This window comes from Typopeltis vanoorti, chromosome 6 (assembly GCF_054136105.1).
Source record: "Typopeltis vanoorti isolate ZY-2024b chromosome 6, IOZ_Tvanoo_1.0, whole genome shotgun sequence".
NCBI lineage: Eukaryota > Metazoa > Arthropoda > Arachnida > Uropygi > Thelyphonidae > Typopeltis > Typopeltis vanoorti.
The window spans coordinates 118,207,581-118,228,657 of NC_143554.1; the positions used below are offsets into that span (position 1 = coordinate 118,207,581).

The following is a 21,077-nucleotide window of genomic DNA, read 5'->3' on the forward strand; positions in this document are numbered from 1 at the left end:
TTTTATTTATTGTTTTTCCTTTTAACAGCAAGAGGAAGAAAATTTTGAAAAAATATTTTTAATTAATTTAAAGCTTTTCAAATCATATTTCTATGACCCCATATATAAAAATAATTCTTTAAATAGTAATATTCATCCAAATTAAATCTTCATTAAAATTGTTTATCATTTATAGTTGTGGGTAGGAATGCCAGCTTGGTATGTAGCAGCTTGTCGAGCTAATGTTAAGAGTGGAGCCATAATGTCAGCCTTATCGGATACTGAAATTCAGAGAGAAATAGGGATAAGTAATCCATTGCATCGACTGAAACTTCGATTAGCTATCCAAGAAATGGTAGCCTTGACTAGTCCTTCAGCACCAAAACCATCACGCACAGTAAGTTTTTTTTTTTTTTAATTACAGTTATTGGTTGATTTTTTACATTATCAGCTCTATTACATTATCAATTCTACACCTCCAGTGTAGAATTGATAATGTAATAGAGCTGTGAGGAGCAGTGAGGAGGTGTAGAATTTATAGATTAGAATTTGTTTAATTGAATTTCAGTTAGAGTAAGTGACCTGATATCAAAACATAATAAAAATAAAAACCAGAATTCAGATCTGCTCTAAATGTTTTGTCCTGTAGATGATTTTTAATTTTAAACATTGCTACTTATATATAAGTATACTATGAAGATAAGAAAGCAGTGCAGGTTCATGTTTATATATACTGCTTTTCAATTGGCTTAGCTTCAAACAAACATGCATATTTTGTTTTTTTTTCCAAAGAGGCACACACACACACACACATCAGTGTCTCTTAAAAAAAAAAAAAAGAGATGTTTTCCTATTCTGTCATTCATCTGTTAATTCTACATCAGTCAACTAATGTAGGAAGAGTTTATCTCTTTAACTAGTAGTAGTCCTTCTTTCATCCATTACATTATGCAACCATGACCATTACAGCATAAAGCCCAAAGTACCAGTCAACACCCACAACATTTTCATTTACTCATATCTTTTATGGCTTCATGACTTTATTTGTAGATATATAATGAAAACATTATTATTATTATTACGGGTATCTCCATGGGGTCAGTAGACTCGTCGCGGGAGACCCAAACTATCAAAACATCTATCAGATCTCTTCTTGAATTCATTTATAGATGAAGAACTCATAACAGGCAATGCATTTCACTCATTCACCACCCTCTAGGCAAAAAAACCTCATTCTCAAACCCTTGTTAACCACACTTTTCCTTAATTTCTAGGGATGACCTCTTGTTCTTTCATCACTATCACACAGCTGAAACATCTCTCCTGCATCAATCTTATAAAAACCTTTTAGTAATTTAAGTGTTTCTATCATATCCCCTCTTCTCTGCCTATCAACCAACCTTTGCAATCCACAAGCTCTCAATTTATCAATGTAGGGAGCATTTTTTACATCACTTACCAACTTAGTCACTCTCCTTTGAACCCTCTTCACAACCTCCTCATCTCCAAGGAATCCAGGTGACCAGACCTGAACACAATAATCCAAATGTGGATGTATCAACTCTTTATAAAGGGGAATAATAACCTCTTCATCTCTGGATGTTAGTGTGTTCCTCAATAACCAAGTAATCCTATGTGCAATCTTGGACACTTTAGCAATGTGTCCCCTGAACTTCATCCCTATCCACCAACACCCCTAAGTCACTCTCATCAATCTCTTGGAGTACCGTTCCATCAATGTAGTACACAGCTGGTAATCTTTTAATCCCAAAATGCATACCTTTACACTTTTCCACATTGAACTGACATCCGTTACCTTTTGCCAGCTTATTTAAATCATCCTGCAAACTCTCAACATCAGCTTGATTTTTTATTGCATTATCCAACCTTGCATCATCAGCAAACAACTGAACATCTCCCTTTAAGCCATTTCCTATATCATTTATGTACAAATTAAACAACAATGGCCCAAGCACAGAGCCCTGAGGCGCTGTGCTTGGGCCATTGTACACATGCATCCAGATTTAGTGTCTTAATATCAGACCTCATATATATTCTCATCATCATCTTCCTTATACCCTCTTTTACCTTGCAGTGTCGAGGGTCCATTGATCATCGGACCTCACTCCGTTTACAGGATAAGGTGGTCAGCCTTATGCCCCGATGTGTCCTATGGCCTGTAGTGTTGAGTTCTAAAGGCCAGTTTGCCTGCTTTGTGGGATGAAAAACCCCAGAATAAACTGGGGAAAAAACCCTGCTGTCCACGCCCAAGACTGGCTAACTTGGCTATGGCTGAGAAAGATCCTTCAGCTCCTCACGTCACAGACAGGAATCGAACCTCATATATATATATATATAGAGAGAGAGAGAGAGAGAGAGAGAGGCATGCCTTTAACTTCCCAATAATATGGCAAAAAGCTGTCATATCTTCAGTAAAAGCACACTTTTAGTCTCCTTTTCAGAAAAGAGGATGTCTTTTGTAAAGTTCTTCTCCAGTGAGTTCTAAAATGTACCATCAAAGGCCTACACTAACCATTATGAGAGGCCTACACTAACTGTTATTCATACCAAAGATGGTTGTGAATGCATTGTTAGTTAATGGGTTTAAAGAGATGATAAGTCACTTGCAACATCTTTGGTAATCCATTTCACTACTCCATATCCATTCACCGCTCTCTAAGCAAAAAATGTAGTCTTCATATCTTTGTTAAACACATTACTCAACTTTAGGCATGGATTATTTCTTCTCTTCCCTTCTGTTATGAAAGAAATTTTTCTGCATCTATCCTATTTTAAAACCTATTTAATAACTTATGTCTTTCTGTCATGTTTCTTCTTTTCCACTCATCAGTCAAATTGTTCAATTCATAAATCTTCAGAAATTCTCTGTATTTATTCTCTCCATTACACCTTCATTCCAAAGAAACTGAGGTGATTAAATCCAGAAGTATGATATTCAAAGTCTTATAAAATAGAACAATAAACCGTATATTTTTTGTTAGTATGCTTTTTTTTTTGAAATCCAAATGATATTTTGTGTTATTTTGTCCATTCCTACCAACACTCCCTTTCCCTCCCTACATCTCATTAATTATTTGCAATACAGTCATATTAATTTAACACACACAGCTTAGAAACTTTTCATGAAAAAGTGCATGCATAACATTACACTTTGCCATATTGAACTGGCAATATGATCCTTACATCAACTTTATTTACTACCCCCCCTCCTGTTAGTTTTGCTTAATTAGCAAACAATTGGATGTTTCCCATTAAATCCTTTCCATATCATTAAGGCACAGATTAAATCGCAGCATTCTAATGAGAGCTCTGTAATGATCCACAGGTCACCTGCCATCTCCTTGATTCTGGTCCACTATATACTACTCTTTAATGTCTTTCTGTGAACTATTCTCTTCTCTATGTTATGAGCTTCATTCATATTGCATTTATTATTATTATTATTATTATTATTATCGATACGGTAGGAGTCATGATTTGGATTCATAACTCCCTTTCAAAACGGTTAAAACATTATAAATTATGGAATGAAAGAATAATAGAAGCTAGAATAAAAATGTTGAAAGTTTATTTTTCACTCGCTTAGACTATAATAAATTTAGTTTAATCCTTTATCCAAGTGTGAGCAAACAAAGTTTGTACCTGAAAGTATCTTCAGGACTGGGGTAAGGTGGTAAAACACCGGGCAACTCGTTGCAAAGGTGGAGCAAGCTAACATCACTCCTATCTCAGTATCTACCATAATGCAAAACACATCTCCTTGCGGATATGTATAATGTTATGCATTAAGGGAAGGGACACTACCCAGACTAGTTTCGACCTTTATTGAGATCTCTTCAGTGGGAGCCAGGCCCAAGTGCATTAGTGAGGTCATCTATACCTATAGAAGTTGACAAACGGTGTGCCACCTTTTTATTAAATTACTCTGGATTTAGAGAAAGATATTGAAAGTTTATTTTTCACTTGGTTAGACTATAATAATCTTTCAACATCTTTCTCTAAGTCCTGAAGATACTTTCAGGTGCAAACTTTGTTTGCTCATACTTGGATAAAGGATTAAACTAAATTTATTCTAGAATAAAAATAGATAGAAGCTATTTAACAATAATTGATTTATATGTCCCAGAAGAAGGAATAGAACAAGATAATATTGATTTTTATAATCAGCTACAAAACACATATAATAAAATAAATAAAAATGATTGCGTCATTTTAGCAGGAGACTTAAATGCAAGAATTGAAAACACGAAAATTAATAATAATATAGGAATACATGGAGAACATACTCTAAACAGAATGGTAAAAAATTGATTGACTTTATAGTTTATAATAACCTAAAAATAATGAATACTTTCTATAAACATAAAGACATACATAAATATACTTGGACAGCAAGAGGATGGAAATCAATATTAGATTACTTTATATTAAATGAAAAGACATCAAAATTTTCACTGGATGTTAGAGTTCACAGAGGATATGAAATAAGCAGTGACTACTTCCTGTTAAAATAAAATTAAGATTGCTACCTAAATGGCTACAAGTAACAAGAACAGAAAGAAAAATTGAAACACTTGTTTATAAAACTAGACTACTGAATTACACAAATGTACAATGGCTATATGAACAAAGAATTAACCAATATCTAGATAAAATAAAACAAAATGAAGAAATAGAAATAGAATGGCTTAATATAAAAACGATACTAAATGCAGCAGCAAATGAAAGCTTAAGAAAGACCAAAAAAATTCAATGAAAGGAAAAAACTAAAGATCTGGGATGATACAATCAAAGAAATAATCAAAAAGAAAAAAAGAAGCCTATCACAAATGGTTAAGCAGTAAGAGATTAGAAGATGAAATAGAATATAAAAGAATAAGAGCCATAGCTAAAAGAGAAGTCAGAAAAAGACATAGAGAATCATGGAACAAATTGTTTCTAATTTAGAACATGATTTATATAAAATAAGACCCAATGTATTTAAGATTTTGAAACACTTAAATGCAGATACCAAAGAAGACATAAAATTAAACACTGAATTGAAATTAGAAGAATTTCTAAATTACTACACAGAATTGTGGACAGACAAATATTTAAAAAAAGCCAACTGGTAAACAATTAATGAAAATGAAAAGGAAATAACTAAAGAAGAATTAGAAATCAGCCTGAAAAAAACAAGAAATGAAAAATCACCTTGAGAAGATAAGCTAGGTTCAGAACTATATAAATACGCAGGAACAAGATTCAAAGAAAGACTCTTATTATTTTTAAATAAAATTTATTCAACTGGTATCCCTCCAGTAGAATGGAAAAAAGCAATTGTGATTCCTATCTTTATAAAAGGTAATAGAGATGACCCTAAAAACTATAGAGGTATCAGTATACTAAATTCCTGTTACAAAATATATAGCAGAATCTTAAATAGCAAACTAATGAAATATTCCGAAAACTTTATTTTAGAAGTACAGAATGGATTTAGAAAAGGACAACATGTATAGACCCGGCCTTTTGCCTAAAATTAATAATAGAGAAAAGAAGAGAATTCAATTTAGAAACACATATTGCATTTATTAACTTTGAAAAAGCATTTGACAAAGTTAAAATAAACATATTATTTAACATATTAAAAGAAAGACAAATAATATCCTAAAAGCTATCACAAGTATATATGAAAATAATCAAATACAAATAAGATATTAATATCTACTTAAATGAAATAATAATAAAATGGAATAAAAATTTACATCAAGGAATTAAACTTTCTCCTACAGTAAATTTAAACACTCTCCTTTTGCCAACGACCAAATAATAATTACAGATTCTGAAGATAACTTACAGAAAGCTATTTTAGATCTAAATGAGATATCCAAAGATTATGGTATGATAATGTCAACAGAAAAATCAAAAACTATGGCCTTTAAAGGACAAGATCCAGCAAGAACTAAAATAGTAATAGATAACAAGATCTTAGAACAGGGGAATTCATTTGACTACCTAGGATTTATGATCACATATGAAAATGAAAAAGATATAAACATAAAAATTGCAAAAGATTTAAAATTTTTTTAAATATTTTGCATTTATTGTAATTATCTCTATATTTAAACCAAACCTAGTTCAAAAACAAACCAAACTAAAAGTATACAATACGTTAGCCCTACCAGTCTTAATGTATAGAAGCAAAATCTGGATAATAAAACAAAAAGACAAACAAAGATTAACAACAGCAGAAATGAAGTTTATGAGAAAAACTGGAAAGTATACCCTGTTTGATCACAAAAGAAATGAAGAAATTTTGAAAGAATTAAACCAAGAACCAGTAATAGAAGAAATTAAAAAAATATAAACATAAATGGGTGGAACACGTTCAAAGAATGAAAACAGAAAGATTAAGAAGCCTTAAAGTACAAGCCATTAGAAAAAAGAAAACCAGGATGTCCTCTTTAACTATTCAATGATGACTTCTAAGGCTGGAACAGGCCATGATAGGCCTAAATCCTTGATACGCATGATAATGATTATTAGCGGTTAAATGTAGAAAAATCTTCAACACCGCAAGGTAAAAGAGGAGGGAAGGAATAATAAGAAGGAATATGTATATATATGCGTGTGTATTATAATAATAATAATAATAAAATAAATTAAATTAAATAAAAATAAATAAATAAAAATTATTTTATTTTATATATATATATATATATATATATAGATATAGATATTTTTTTTTTAAACTTAATTTAATTTAATTTTTTTTATTTTTCTTCCACCAGAGGTTAGGCTAGGGTAAATGATTAACAAACATTTAGATTCATCTTATGTTTGTCTAGTGTATTATCATGTAGCTTGTATCCTGTACACGTGTATGTTTTCCTGATGATGATGATGACCTCAATACAGAGGTCGAAATGTTGAATATTACTTTCTTAATGCTAAGTGAAGTAATTATTCTAACACATGTGTTGTGTCTCCATAAATTCTTCACTATAAATGCTGGCCACTATGTACCCTTACAAGAAAGGAATGTATACTTTATTGGTGGAGCAGTGCTTCAGGATGTGGATGAGATTCGGAATCTTGGGTTATGGTAGACTCTGAATAAGGTGTTGCAAGTATTGCAAAGACTACACATTGTATTGCTGCTATGATAAAAACTACATTGAGGTGTATGGATAAGGAGGTGGTGGTGCCTCTATATAAGGCATTGATCAGACCACACATGAACCATTGTGATCAAATTTGGTCAGTCACCTAGTTTTCATTGTGATGTGGAAACACTAGAGAGGGTCCAAAGACACATGGCCAGAGTGATATCAGGACTCTGGAGTGATGATTATGCATAGTGGTTGAGGGAATGTAGATTACATAGTTTGGTGGATAGGAGGAAACAATGAAATATGACAGAGAGACCTTCAAATTGGTTAAGAGATTCATACTGAATAAGGTGTTGCAAGTATTACAAAGACTACACATTGTATTGCTGCTATGATAAAAACTACATTGAGGTATAGAGTTAAGGAGGTGGTGGTGCCTCTATAAAAACTACATTGAGGTGTAGGGATAAGGAGGTGGTGCCTCTATATAAGGCATTGGTCAGACCACACATGAACCATTGTGATCAGATTTGGTCACCTAGTTTTCATTGTGATATGGAAACACTAGAGAGGGTCCAAAGACACACATGATATCAGGACTCTGGAGTGATGGTTATGCACAGTGGTTGAGGGAATGTGGATTACAGAGTTTGGTGGATAGGAGGAAACAATGAAATATGACAGAGAGAGACCTTCAGATTGGTTAAGAGATTCATACTGAAGGAATTATAGAAAGAGTGGACATTAATATAGGAAAGAACAATAGGACATCCCTGGAAGTTGTATAAAGATGTAAAGAAGGGTATGAGGAGTAAATTTTTTATGTGGAGAGTTGTTTGTGAGTGGAATGTATTGCTGGAGTGCATTGTGAACGGAGGGAGTGTAAAAAATTTTGAAGTTTAATATGATAAACATGTTGCTGGTTGTGTGGGCCTCCCATCATGAGTCTATCAATTCCATTGAGGTTACTCGATGTTTTCATTGAACATTGAACTCAGATCCCCATTCCCATGCCCAGTCACTCAATTTATTCAAGTCTTCTTGTAAGGCCACAACATCTCTACTCTTCATGGTTCGTCCCAACTTTGCATCATCTGCAAACAGCTGAATATTTCCATCCAATATTCCAGTAATGGCAAAAAAAAACATGCTCCAGATAGATTAGACTAAAAAGCAGTTGTTCATCGTTGCTCCTGCCACAGGTAAATGAGGATAATGATATCATTAAAACTTTTAATAATATCTCTTTAGTGTCATACTGTATGTATAATTTATTTAATAAGATGGAATTAGAGATTTTAATTTATTAGATAAAAGACTACCTATGGTATATATATATATACAAGTTTTTCAAGTGGACACATACTAATCTTGCACATCATTCTAAAACATGATATGCGTTATTTGCATATGGCTGACATTTGCATTATAGCTGACATTTCTGATACTGTACTGATAACATTTTGGATTTTTGTTTATGGTACAACAAATTCATGCACATCAAAATAAGGTATCATCATCAAATTCCTGATATGTATTCTCAAGGTCTTAACTGGAACACTTAACAGGGAAATTCCCCTGTAATTCTCACATTCAGTTTTATGTTCTTTTTATAGGATACTACCAGTATGGTGGGAAAAAAAAAAAAAAAAAAAAAAAAAAAAAAAAACAGTACTAAGTACTGAATTTCAGTACTTAGTACTGTTTTTTTTTTTTTTTTTTTCTGGCCATTCTGTATGATAATGCTATGTAATTAAGATTACATTGTTATTAGCTTCCTATCAAAATGTTCCCCCAACATTAATCTGTTATTTGTCAGAACTCTAATAGTGTTGGATCTCATATTTCAGTTTTCTAGGGCATTTCTAAGTACATATTAATCTATAAATATCTTGGTCTTCTTCCTCCTCTTCTATATCTTTTCTTTGCCATCTTGATATCTAACACCTGTTTTTGGTAATCTCTCCTCTCTCATTATGTTTAAGTATCCATACCACCTTAGATTAGTTCTGCTTGCACATTCCTAAACATTAACAATGTCAAGTTCCTTCCTGATATCTTCATTTTTAATATGATTCTGCCATTGATGCTGCCTGTTTACTTTCCTAATTTTTCTCATAATTTTTGTATCTAGTCTGCAGTCTTTGATCCGTGGTTTTTATTTCTAACCGTCTCAGATCCATAAGTTTAAAATTAGTTTGAATAGTGACTTGTATACTGCTAGTTCAGTATTTTGGCTAATTTTTCTCGATTCCATATACAGTCAGCTCTCATAGCAATTCTTTTATTTCATTTTTTTAACATAGAATGCTATGTTAAAAAAAAAAAAAATAAATAAAAATAAATAAATGAATAAATAAAAACTATAACACTATTTCTGTGGTTTCTGCAAGTTTTCTTATAGCGAGAGTCAACTATAAATTTATTCAGCTGGCTTTCCATCATACTGGTTTCACTTAGTCTATTCTCATTTGTCTTTCTTCATCTTGATTAAAAATGGCATTTAAATAGCTGTATTTTATTTGTATACAGGTGATGTTTCATTATCGGTTTAGCAATAAAAAGACAAAGACTACTTTCATAGTCTTTGTCTTTTTATTGCTGAATTTCATACCACATTTGTTATAGTGGTTATTTACTTTTGTTAAGGGATTCTGAAGACTTGCAATGAATTTATTTAAAAAAAAAAAAAAAAAAACTAAATTTAATATTCCTCGTTTTGATATTAGGTTTAATGCCACTTTCCTTCATACTGTGATCTATATAGATAATGAATAAGAGTATACATGAGATGCATCCTTATCTTGCATAAGATTACATCAGACCATCTTCCTGTACCTCTTTAAATTCTAACTGTTGACTTACAACTCTACGCGTTTGTTTGTCCAAAAGTGAAAATCTGATCCTGACAACCTATATTTGCCCTGATCTCTGCTTGTTCTCCCCCAACTTTCTGTTCCACAATTTTTCTTAGACTTTTTTTTAAGTAGGATTGCATAAATCTTAACTGGAACACTTAACAGGGAAATTCCCCTGTAATTCTCACATTCAGTTTTATGTTCTTTTTTATAGGTGAGTATTATGACAACTGGAAATTATGGAAAGTCGAAAAATATTCCAGAGGAAGACAATGGCAAATCACCTCTATACCTTGCCAAGAACATTCCATGAACATGCCAAAAATGAGAAAGTACAATATGGTGCTGGATGGTAAGACCCCTGGGCCTGAAGGCATCCAACATGCAACTGGGGAAGAAGGAGGACTTTCACAAGTAGAACTAGTTTTTATGATGTGTCCAGGTCAAACCTGGAAGGAAGCTTGGTCACGGATGTTGCTGGTTCAAAAAGAGAGGCTCCCTGTTTCACAAAAAAAACACAGGATTGGAACGTGTAATGTTAAATGTATGAACCAAGGTAAGCTGGAAATAATAAAAATGGAAATGGAGTGCAAGAAGCTGAATATATTGGGAATAAGTGAACTTAGATGGACAGGAATGGGCCATTTTCACTCAGGGGACTATATGGTGTATTACTCAGGACATGAGACAAGTCGAAAAAATGGAGTATCTTTCTTACTCAGGAAAAAGATGGCTAGGTATGTATTGGGTTATAATCCAGTGAGTGACAGAATAATTTTTCTCAGAGTGAGTGGACATGCAATGAATATGACCATCATTCAGGTTTATGCACCTACTACCAAGGTATCAGAAGAAGACATTAAAAAATTTTATGGCAAGTTAAAAAAGTGATAGATGCAGCATCAAAGCAAGATTTATGGCTACTTATTGGAGATTGGAATGCAAAAGTGGGAGAGACTGAGGAACAAGGAATAACAGGTCATTTTGGTTTAAGTATTCATAACACTGCAGGAAAGAGACTAGTTGAGTTTTGTGCAGAGAATTCTTTGTTTGTTGCTAACACCTGCTTTAAACAGCACAAAAGAAGATTGTACACATGGGTATCACCTGATGGACAACACAGAAATCAAATTGACTATATACTTGGACAAAGAAGATGGAGAAGTGCAATTCAGTCTGTCAAGACTTTTCCAGGTGCAGACTGTGGAACAGACCATAAGTTATTAGTGGCTACGATACATGTGAAACTACGGAAACTAAAAACAACACAAATGGCTATCAGATATGATCTTGATACCAGCTGAATACAATATTAGCATACTGAAAACATACCAGCTGAATACATATTAGCATACAGAACAGATTCAACACACTCAATTTGCGTGAAAGAGAACCAGATGAACTATGGGAAGAGATTAAAGATATAATTAAAACAGAAGCAAAGAAGAATATTCCAACAGTTTGTAAGAAGAAGAAGTCCAAATGGCTGTCAGAAGATGCCATCAAAACTGCTCAGGAAAGGAGGAAAATGAAGGCCACAGGAAATTTGCAGGAAGTATGGCATTTGAATGCAGAGTTTCAACGACAAGCCAGAAGAGACAAGGAAAAATACTTTAACCAGGAATGCCAACAAATAGAAGACCAAAACAAGAAAGGAAAAACAAGAGATCTTTTCAAAAAGATCAGAGAACCAACAGGAAAGTTTAGTGCCAAGGTGACAATATTGAAAAGTAAACACAAAGGATATCTTACAGAAGCTGCAGACATCAAAGAAAGATGGAAAGAGTATACAGAAGCCCTTTACAGAAAGGACTCCAAAATTACTGAGAAATTTGAAGAGCAGGATTATACACAGGAGCCAGTACCACTGGAGAGTGAAGTGAGGTGGGCACTGCAACAGCTATCCAGTAAGAAAGCACCAGGAGGAGATGGAATACCCATTGAGCTGCTCAAAGCCCTGGGAGAAGAGGCAGTTAAAATTTTAACAGCTCTATGTCAGCGAATTTGGATCACAACTACATGGCCTAGGGACTGGAAAAAATCAGTTTATATTCCTTTATTGAAGAAAGGCGATGCAAGAGAGTGCGAAAATTACAGAACTATAGCACTGATTTCTCATGCAAGTAAAGTCTTACTTAAGATCATTCAGAAAAGACTGGAACCATTCATGAAGAGAGAAATGCCAGATGAACAGGCAGAATTTCGAAAAGGCAGAGGAACAAAAGATCAAATTGCCAATGTGAGATGGATAATAGAAAGAGCACAGGAATATCACAAGAATGTCTACCTTTGTTTCCTTGACTATAGCAAGGCTTTTGACTCTGTAGATCATGTGAAACTGTGGAATGTGTTAAGAACAATGGGAGTCCCAGAGCATTTCATTATCCTTCTGAGTAATCTTTATTATGAACAAGAAGCTATTGTCCAAACAGATCTTGGAGAAACTGAGTATTTCACAATAGGTAAAGGGGTGCAACAAGGATGTATTTTATCTCATTACCTGTTTAACTTGTACAGTGAATACATTTTAAGAATGGCAGGGCTGGTGGAGTCTTCAGTTTCAATTAAAATTGGTGGAAGAAATAGTAATAATTTGAGGTATGCAGATGATACCACCTTGTTAGCAGAATGCAAAGAAGATTTGGTGGAACTTATTATAAAAGTTAAAGAAGAAAGTGCTAAATATGGTCTTAAACTTAACCTCAAAAAGACAAAAGTAATAGCAACATGTGAACTTAACGATTTTGAATTATATGGGGAGAAAATGGAAGCAGTTAACAATTTTGTGTTCCTAGGATCCCGAATTGATAAAGATGGTTATTGTACTGAAGAAGTTAGAAGAAGATTATTACTCAGAAAGAAAGCAATGACAAATTTAAGCTAGAGTTTTAAAGATATTAGCCTCACAATAAAAATCAGAATCGTGAAAGCAATGGTGTTCCCTGTGGTACTGTATGGATGTGAAAGTTGGACCCTGAGAAAGAGCGAAAGAAGGAAGATAGATGCATTTGAATTATGGGTTTGGAGATGCTTACTAAGAATACCATGGACTGCAAAGCAAACCAATAAATCAGTGATAGACAGAATAAAGCCAGATTGCTCCCTAGAAGCTATGATCATCAAGCAAAAATTGTCATGCTTTGGACATATTATGCGAGCAAATGACAGTCTGGAGAAGGTGATGATGCTTGCTAAAGTTGATGGAAGCAGGAGAAGAGGAAGACCAAGAATTAGATGGGTGGATGAAGTTAAAGAAGCAACTGGAGTGCGCTTGGAGGTTCTGAAAGACATGGCCAGGGACAGATCTGAATGGAGAATGTATGTTCGTGGAGTCACCAGCAGTCGGAAACGACTCGATGGATCATAACACACATTATGACAACTACTCTAATCATTTAGAATTCAATTTGTTAATCCAGCTGTCTGAATTATGCAAGTAGCCACTGTAAAATGCTTATGCCTTCATATGTTACCATTTCTGGCCATATATCATCTACTTTATCTACTTTTAATCATTTCTTTCCTTCTTGAAGTATTGATATAATCTCCTGATTATATTCCTCTTGAGTATTTTGTACCACAGTTCTGGTACTGCTTGTTTCATTTATCAGTCTTTCAAAGTAATTACTCCAGAGACATGAAAATCATCTTTAACTTATGTTTTTATATCACCTTTATTATCTCTGATTCTTCTCAGAGTACTTTTTTCTCAATTTTGAACAGCCTTTAGAACATTTCGCTATCTTCATGATTATTTATCTTCTATATTCTTACCAAAATTCTTCCCATGAGTTTGTTCAGCTACTTTTACATTTTTCTCTGTAACCTTTCAAAGCATCTTCCAGGAACTTTTAATAAGTTTTCTTCTTTTCCAGAATTGCCTCTTTAACTTCCTAAGTCTCCCATGAAGTTCAGAATTGTCTATGTTTGCATACTACATGCATCCCTAACAGTGTTTTCCTTTAGAGTTTGCATTGCTACTGAGGTTTCGTTTTTGTTTTCAAACTCTTTCATTCCACCCCCCCCACTAATAATTTTTGTTCATTTGTATCTACAGATGAAAGTGTATCACTTTTGTATTGTATCACTTTCAAAAGTGTTGTATCACTTTTGAAAGGTACTCAACTTTGATTCTTTTAGAAACTTTTTGTTTTAGTGTAATATTAATTTTTATTCTGCTCAAAACTAAATTGAGATCACTTCTTATTTCCAACCCCCTATATATTCTTGAGTCCTCAACCATTGTGAAGATGTCACTATCAACAATAATATAGTCAAGGAGAATTTTTTTGTGGCTTCTCTCAATGTGAATTTGTGCACATCTTCATATTGGAACATAGTATTAGTAATGACTAGTTCATGTCCTGAAATCTAGCAGATACTTGCAATTATTTCCATTGGTATACTTGCATTTATGGTGCTTATCTGTGGTGCTTATCTTGTTGTGCTTGGGCAGAACCACAGATAAGTTTTCTAGTTTTCTGACAAAAACTTATTACTCAGGTAAAACCTTAATTAGTATGACATTTTGTCCTATTATACCATCATTTTCTTTTGTTCATTCATTATTTGAGTAGATAGCAATGCTCATTCATTCATTATTCAAGTTGATACCTACTAATGGCATGCACTAGAAGGAGGTGAGGATTGGTTATTAGATCAGGACCTCCCAGTTGGTTTTCTGCATTCTTTAAAGGCTATATGAAGTTCTCCTTCCAATTGTGTAACTCTGACCCATAAGCAACTTCACAATAATACAAGAATAATACTATCAGTTATTGAAATTCTTCATTTTATATTTAAATAAAATTTTCAGAAATAATTTTCAAAACTGTTAAATAGTTTTCATGGTCCAAATTATTGCTGAGGTTTTAATTAAGAAAAATTTAATAATGTTATATTGAAACTTGTATTTATATTTAAATTAAAGAGCCTTGCATTTGGAGAAATGAATCATGAATGGATAGGCAATGAATGGCTTCCTAGCTTAGGGTTGCCCCAGTATCGTTCTACATTCATGGAATGCTTAGTAGATGCACGAATGTTGGATCATTTAACCAAGAAGGATTTACGGGTACATCTAAAGATGGTGGATAGCTTTCATAGGTAAGTAAAATTGAAATATATAATGCAATACCTGTAAAATCAAGATAAAGCACACTCATATATTAACATTATCATCACTGTAATCATCTATGGAGTTATACGACTCATTATATGAGGGCTGTTCTGACTGTTACTGCACCTGGCATTATCATACCATGTCTAAATTAATTTAATGTCATTGTACTAGCCATCCTGTACCATTTTTTTATAATATAGTTTCAAATAAGGTGTAAATTTAGTAGTTGATATTGCCAGAACCATAGCAAACAATCTTGCACCCTTGGGCAAAGTGAAAAATAATTCTCAAATTTTTTTTTATTATGCATTGCTCTACACACTAATATTTTTTGCAATACATTATTATGTATTGCAGGAGATCAGAACTGCTTGAGTGCTGTTCAAGAACTATCTACCAGAAGCAATGTTTAAATGTATTCCATAGGTCATAAGATTAAATAAGGTAGGTGTGAAATGGATGAATACAGAAATTAAGTATGGAATACAGAGGAAGAAGGCATTATGGAGGTAACATACGATGAGTGGTAATAGTCAGTTCCATGAGAAGTAGAAAGAACAGACAAGTAGGGTTGCTTGGTTGGTGCAGTTAGCAGAAAAAAGAATGATCATGGAAGAATAACATTGATTGACAAAAAATGGTAAATGTATAAGTGCTGCAGAGGATATAGTTGAAATATTAAATGGGAAGCTCATAAAGGTATTTCATCTTTGTTAATGTGACATCATGCAGAGTTTGAGGGCAGTGGAAGAGGAGGAGAGATTGACTGTGATGTGAACAAGAGGCATATGGGGAATTGAGTAAACTTGATGTTAATAAGGCTGTGAGATTTGATGATATATCACCACATTTTGAGGGAATGTACTGGGGAATTGCCATCTGCCTTGCTTAATATGAGTCTTACATGGGTCAAGTTCCAATGGTGTGGCAAGATTTTCCTGCTGTTGAACAGGTTAGTGAGAACCAGGATCCAGCATTGGGCTGACAACAGTTGTATCTTTGATGGACAGCATGGATTTGCTAAAGGAAGGTCATGTTTTAGCAATCTGGTCAGTTATTACAATAAGGTTACAGGTGAATTGGACAAGGGAGATGGATACACAGTAGTATACTTAGATTTTACAAAAGTTTTTTATAGATTGCCACATTGATAAGTAGTAGTTAAACTAGAACAGATGGGATTCGATTTTAGATTAGTGCATTGGGAGATTGGATGTCTGATAGGTATCAGCAAGTTGTATATAGGGGGAACATATCTCAGAAGAGGAAAATCACTAGTGGTGTGCTTCAAAGGTCTGTTTTAGGGCCATTGCTGTTTAACCTATGTTAATTATATTGGAAAATATTTGAAAGGGGATATTCAGTTGTTTGCAGATGATGTAAATTTGGGAAGAACAATGAGTAATGTAGATGTAACTTTACAAGAGGAATTGAATAGACTGAATGAATGGATGAAGGAGTGGAGTTACCAGTTCAGTGTTGCAAAGTATAAAGTTTTAAAATTTGGAAAACAGAGGTGGATGTAGAATATACACATGGTGGGGATATATCAGAGGAGGTGCAGGAAATGAGATCTGGGTAGATGGTGAATAGAGATCTAAAATTTAGAGGACACATTGCTAAAATTGTGAGGATAGCACAATGAATTCTGGCAATGATGTGGATGACACTGACTTGTAGAAATAAGGATATTATGGTTCCATTATATAAGTTCTTGATTAAACCATATATATATACTACTATACACAGATTTGGTCACCTGGTTTTTAAAAGGATGAAAAAGTATTGGAAAGAATCTGGAAGCAATTGGACAGGTACAATGGATAGGAAGAGCGTGATATAATAGAGACATATAAGCTGGTAAAGAAATTTATCAGATTAACATTGAAGAGGTTTTTACTTGAATAATGGAAGATGGGAGAAGAACAAGACATCATTCCTGAAAGCTATATAAGAAGCGTATGTGTGCAAAGGAGTGAGAAACAGGTTTTTTGCATAGAAAGTGGTGAATGATTGGAATGCATTGCTTGAGAGTGTAGTGTCTGCAGAAATGTGAATGTCTTTAAGGCATGACATGATAAACTGTGTTTATGACAGAAGGACACAGCTTTCATGCCATGCCTTAAAGACATTCACATTCTCTATAGACTCTCCAATTATTTATTATTAGTAGTATCCTCAGACCTTAATGGATTCAAAAACTCATCATGGGGAGGGATATGGTTGGGTCATGTAACTTAGTGAATAACACTTATATGGAGATATTCAAGTTATTATTATTATTATAATTATTCAGAGCTTCATGGAGTCAAAAGCCTCATCGTGGGAGGTCCTTCCTAGGGAACACAAAGTCTATCATATCACTCCTTAAACTCATTGACTGTTCTCGCTCTCACCACTCTATCAGGCAATGCATTCCATGGTTCAAACCACCCTCCATGCAAAAAAACCACCCCTCAGCCTCTTGCTCACAGTTTCCTTTCGTAACTTTCTGAGATGGCCCCTTGTCATCACTCCTTCCTGCTGTTCAACCAAGCGAAAGAACTCCCCAGTGTCAACCCTGTAACCACCTCTCAACAGTTTAAAAGTCTCGATCATATCATATCTCCTTCTTCTATCCACCAAACTCTGCAATTCACATTCCCTCAGCCGATCTCATAACTAACATTGTACAGTCCTAAAACCATTTTTGTTATCTGCCTTTGTACCCTTTCCACAGTTAATTTATCCACCTGCAAATCCTTGGGACCAAATCTGAGAACAATAGTCTAAGTGTGGTCTGATCAGGGTCTTATACAATGGAATGATAACTCTTTTATTTCTGCAGGTCAGTGTCCTTCTCATTATTGCAGCAATCGTCTGCGTTACCTTCACCACCTTTGCAATATGCCCCCTTAATTTCAGGTTTCTATCAATCATCAATCCCAGATCTCTTGTCTCCCCTACTTCCCCTAGCCCCATTCATTTTCCCATCTGTCTAGCTTATTCAAATCCTCTTGCAGGGCTGCCTCACATGCACTATTACTAATAACCCTTCCCAGCTTCGCATCATCTGCAAACAACTGAATATCCCCCTGCAATCCACTAACAATGTCATTGATATAAAGGGTTAAACAATATAGGTTCCTGTACTAAGCCCTGTGGGACCCCACTTGTAACCCTCCTTGAAACTGCCTCACCATACATAACTCTCTGATACCTATTGGACAGGCCAATTCTGAATCCAGTTGACCAACCTGACATCCAAACCCATATGCTGCAACTTAAATATCAGCTTATCATGTGGCATCCTGTCAAATGCCTTCACTAAATCCAAGAAAATGGCAGTATATGCCTTTCTCTCATCTACTGCTCTTGTAACTTTATTATAAAAGGCTAGCATATTACTAAAACAATAACACCCTTCACAAATCCATGTTGACTCTCACAGATAACATTACCCTTATCTGCCCAGTGCTGTATATGGTCCCTCACTAAGTATGTAGTAAGAATTTTTTTTTTTCTTCAGAAAGCAATGAGCAAGTGGAATGCATTCCGAAGAGAATGATAAATGCATTTTGGTGTATCTGCTCTCCAACCTGTGGCTGTGGGGTTGAATTCCACCATGGGCATGGATGATTATGTTTAGGTGGGAGATGAATTTCAGCCTCCAGTGTGATACTACCATTCCTCTTACTGCAGGCCTAAATGGGCATGAAAAAGTTCTGCATTTGGTCTCTAGAGTAGAATTTCTAGATTAGGTAATAAATAAATTTAAAAAATAGCAAAATTATAAAGATTAATATAAATAGAAAAAAGAAATCCTCAGCCCATCCACCATCCACAGTACCAATCTAATTGGTTTACAACCCTTCATGGGTATGAGTTACATAAAAAGATTGATTGGAAAAGTGATTGGACAAGCAGAATGGAGGAACTGGAGAGAGATGGCTGGAGTGCTATGCGATAAGAGGGTACCGATGCCCACAGCGGGATTTGAATCCCGCTGTGGGCATGAATGTTTGTGATTGTCTGTGGAAATACCAGTGGTAGTGGTCTGCAGTAGATGCCTTTGGTGTAGTTGTGGTCAGTTGGTGGATTGTGAGTGGTGGAAACCGAGTTGTAGAGTCGGTGCCCTCCCTTGATGAGTTGTTGGACTTCCTGGAGGTGACAAATAATAATAATAATAATGTCAAACTAGGTAGATTATGTAATTTTATACTTAATGTAGCTTACAATACTAGTTGCTGTTATGTAGCTTGTGTGTATATATATATGTATATATATTCTTGATGGTGAACTTAATTTCTATGTTGAAACATAGAAAATTTTAATATTATTAAAGTTTTTTTTTATCACAAACAGTAGTTGACTCCATAAATTAATTTGATGAGTTATGCTCACCATTTAATATCACTGAATGAAAGGATTATCTTACATTATACCTTACATAATCCAATTCCTAATTTATTTTTATTTATAGGACTAGTTTACAATATGGGATTAATTCTTTGAAAAGATTAAATTATGACAGACAGTCATTAGAGGAAAGAAGACATCAAGGAGAAACAGAAAATAAAGGTACTTCTTTTACTTTTTGATGCAAGCTTTGAGTATTTTTAGTTCTTTGTTATTATTAATTGATTCATTAAAAATTTGATAGAGTATATCTCAGGAATGCTTTAATGACAATTCATGCATGTGTGTTTACATGATTCTTATTGTTATTTATAGCTATTTTACTGTAAGGAAGAAATTGCCAAGATTGAGAAATCAGATTCAATGCTGAAAATTAACACTATGTATGCTGTCCTAGTAAAATTTATAGATGGCAGAAAAATAAATGCAAAGAGGCAATTTGAAAATGACATCAGTAGGTTTATCATTTGTTTTGATCTTGGGAATATTGATTACACAGAAAGAATTAACAGCATTTCAGAAGGGAATAATAGTTGGATCTCATTTAAGAAAAGCATTCTGTGCCTGCTACTGCATTGCAATCTTGGACTTGAGAATTAAACTTTTCCAGGCAAAAGATATGACCAGATTGGCCTAAAAATCTTTGGCATCACTGCCCCTGGAAGAAAAGAATTTGCAGAATCTTTGTTTGGAGATCCAAGCACCACAAGCAGTTTAATAAATGATTCTATGACACATACAGTTCACAAGCCATGAATGTTCACCGAAGATCTGCATCTATAGTGAAAAGTCAGGCCACATGTTCTCCAAGTGTGATGGATATATTTCTATAAGGAGAATACTTTTTTTTTTTTTACTTGAATTTTGCAGGTGGTACTGTAAAGATATGGAATTGCTTCTTGTGGTGTAGATTTGATCCATTGGTTATAGCCCATTTAAGAATTACTACTAGTTCCTGCACTAATTTTTACATCTTGCATTATGTGGTGGCAATTTTATGACACTAGCCCTCCTAACATGATAATTTTATTTCACAAAATAATCTGAGAATCCAACTTCCTTCTGAAATTTAAACAGTACTGTAATAACTCCATAAAGTTGCTCATTATTAAACATAATGTCAACCATCCTCCTGCTTCCTCATTTTTTTTTACTCATAAATTTTTATGAGATATATGTACATATATTATCCATCTGGTGTGAGGTGGAATCTTATAAGATCAAATACATAGTGGGGGTATTGTTACCTGCTGGATCGGTTGCTAGTGATGAAGAAATGCATCACCAACTAGAAATTATGGGTGCGAAAAGAGTAATCATAATGAGAGACTTGAATTATACAAACATTGATTGGATAGCAGTAAAATCTCATGAGAAGAATAAAGCTGAATTTATTGAGCTGTTGCAAGACAACTTCCTCAAGCAGCATCTGACAGAAGGAGCTTGGGGTCAAAGAGTGTTAGATTTGATTATAGTTTCAGAGGGTGATTCACTTAAAGATGTAACTATTCTGCCTCCAAATGATGACAGAGATCATGTGGTAGTCACTTGGGAAGTGGCTAAGGTTATGAATGTTCCATTCAGAAAAGGTTACATAGAAATTATGAC

The 21,077-nt window shown here is 34.1% G+C and overlaps 1 protein-coding gene across 1 annotated transcript in view; it reads left to right on the forward strand.

Moving 5' to 3' along the window:
* Positions 1-21,077, forward strand: part of LOC150105860 (liprin-alpha-1-like) — a 394,932-nt gene that overhangs the window by 345,915 nt on the left and 27,940 nt on the right. The window contains exons 20-22 of the mRNA XM_090394581.1: positions 176-376; positions 14,880-15,055; positions 19,534-19,631. Coding sequence (XP_090250707.1) covers positions 176-376; positions 14,880-15,055; positions 19,534-19,631 — 475 coding nt within the window. The remainder of the gene's footprint in view (positions 1-175; positions 377-14,879; positions 15,056-19,533; positions 19,632-21,077) is intronic.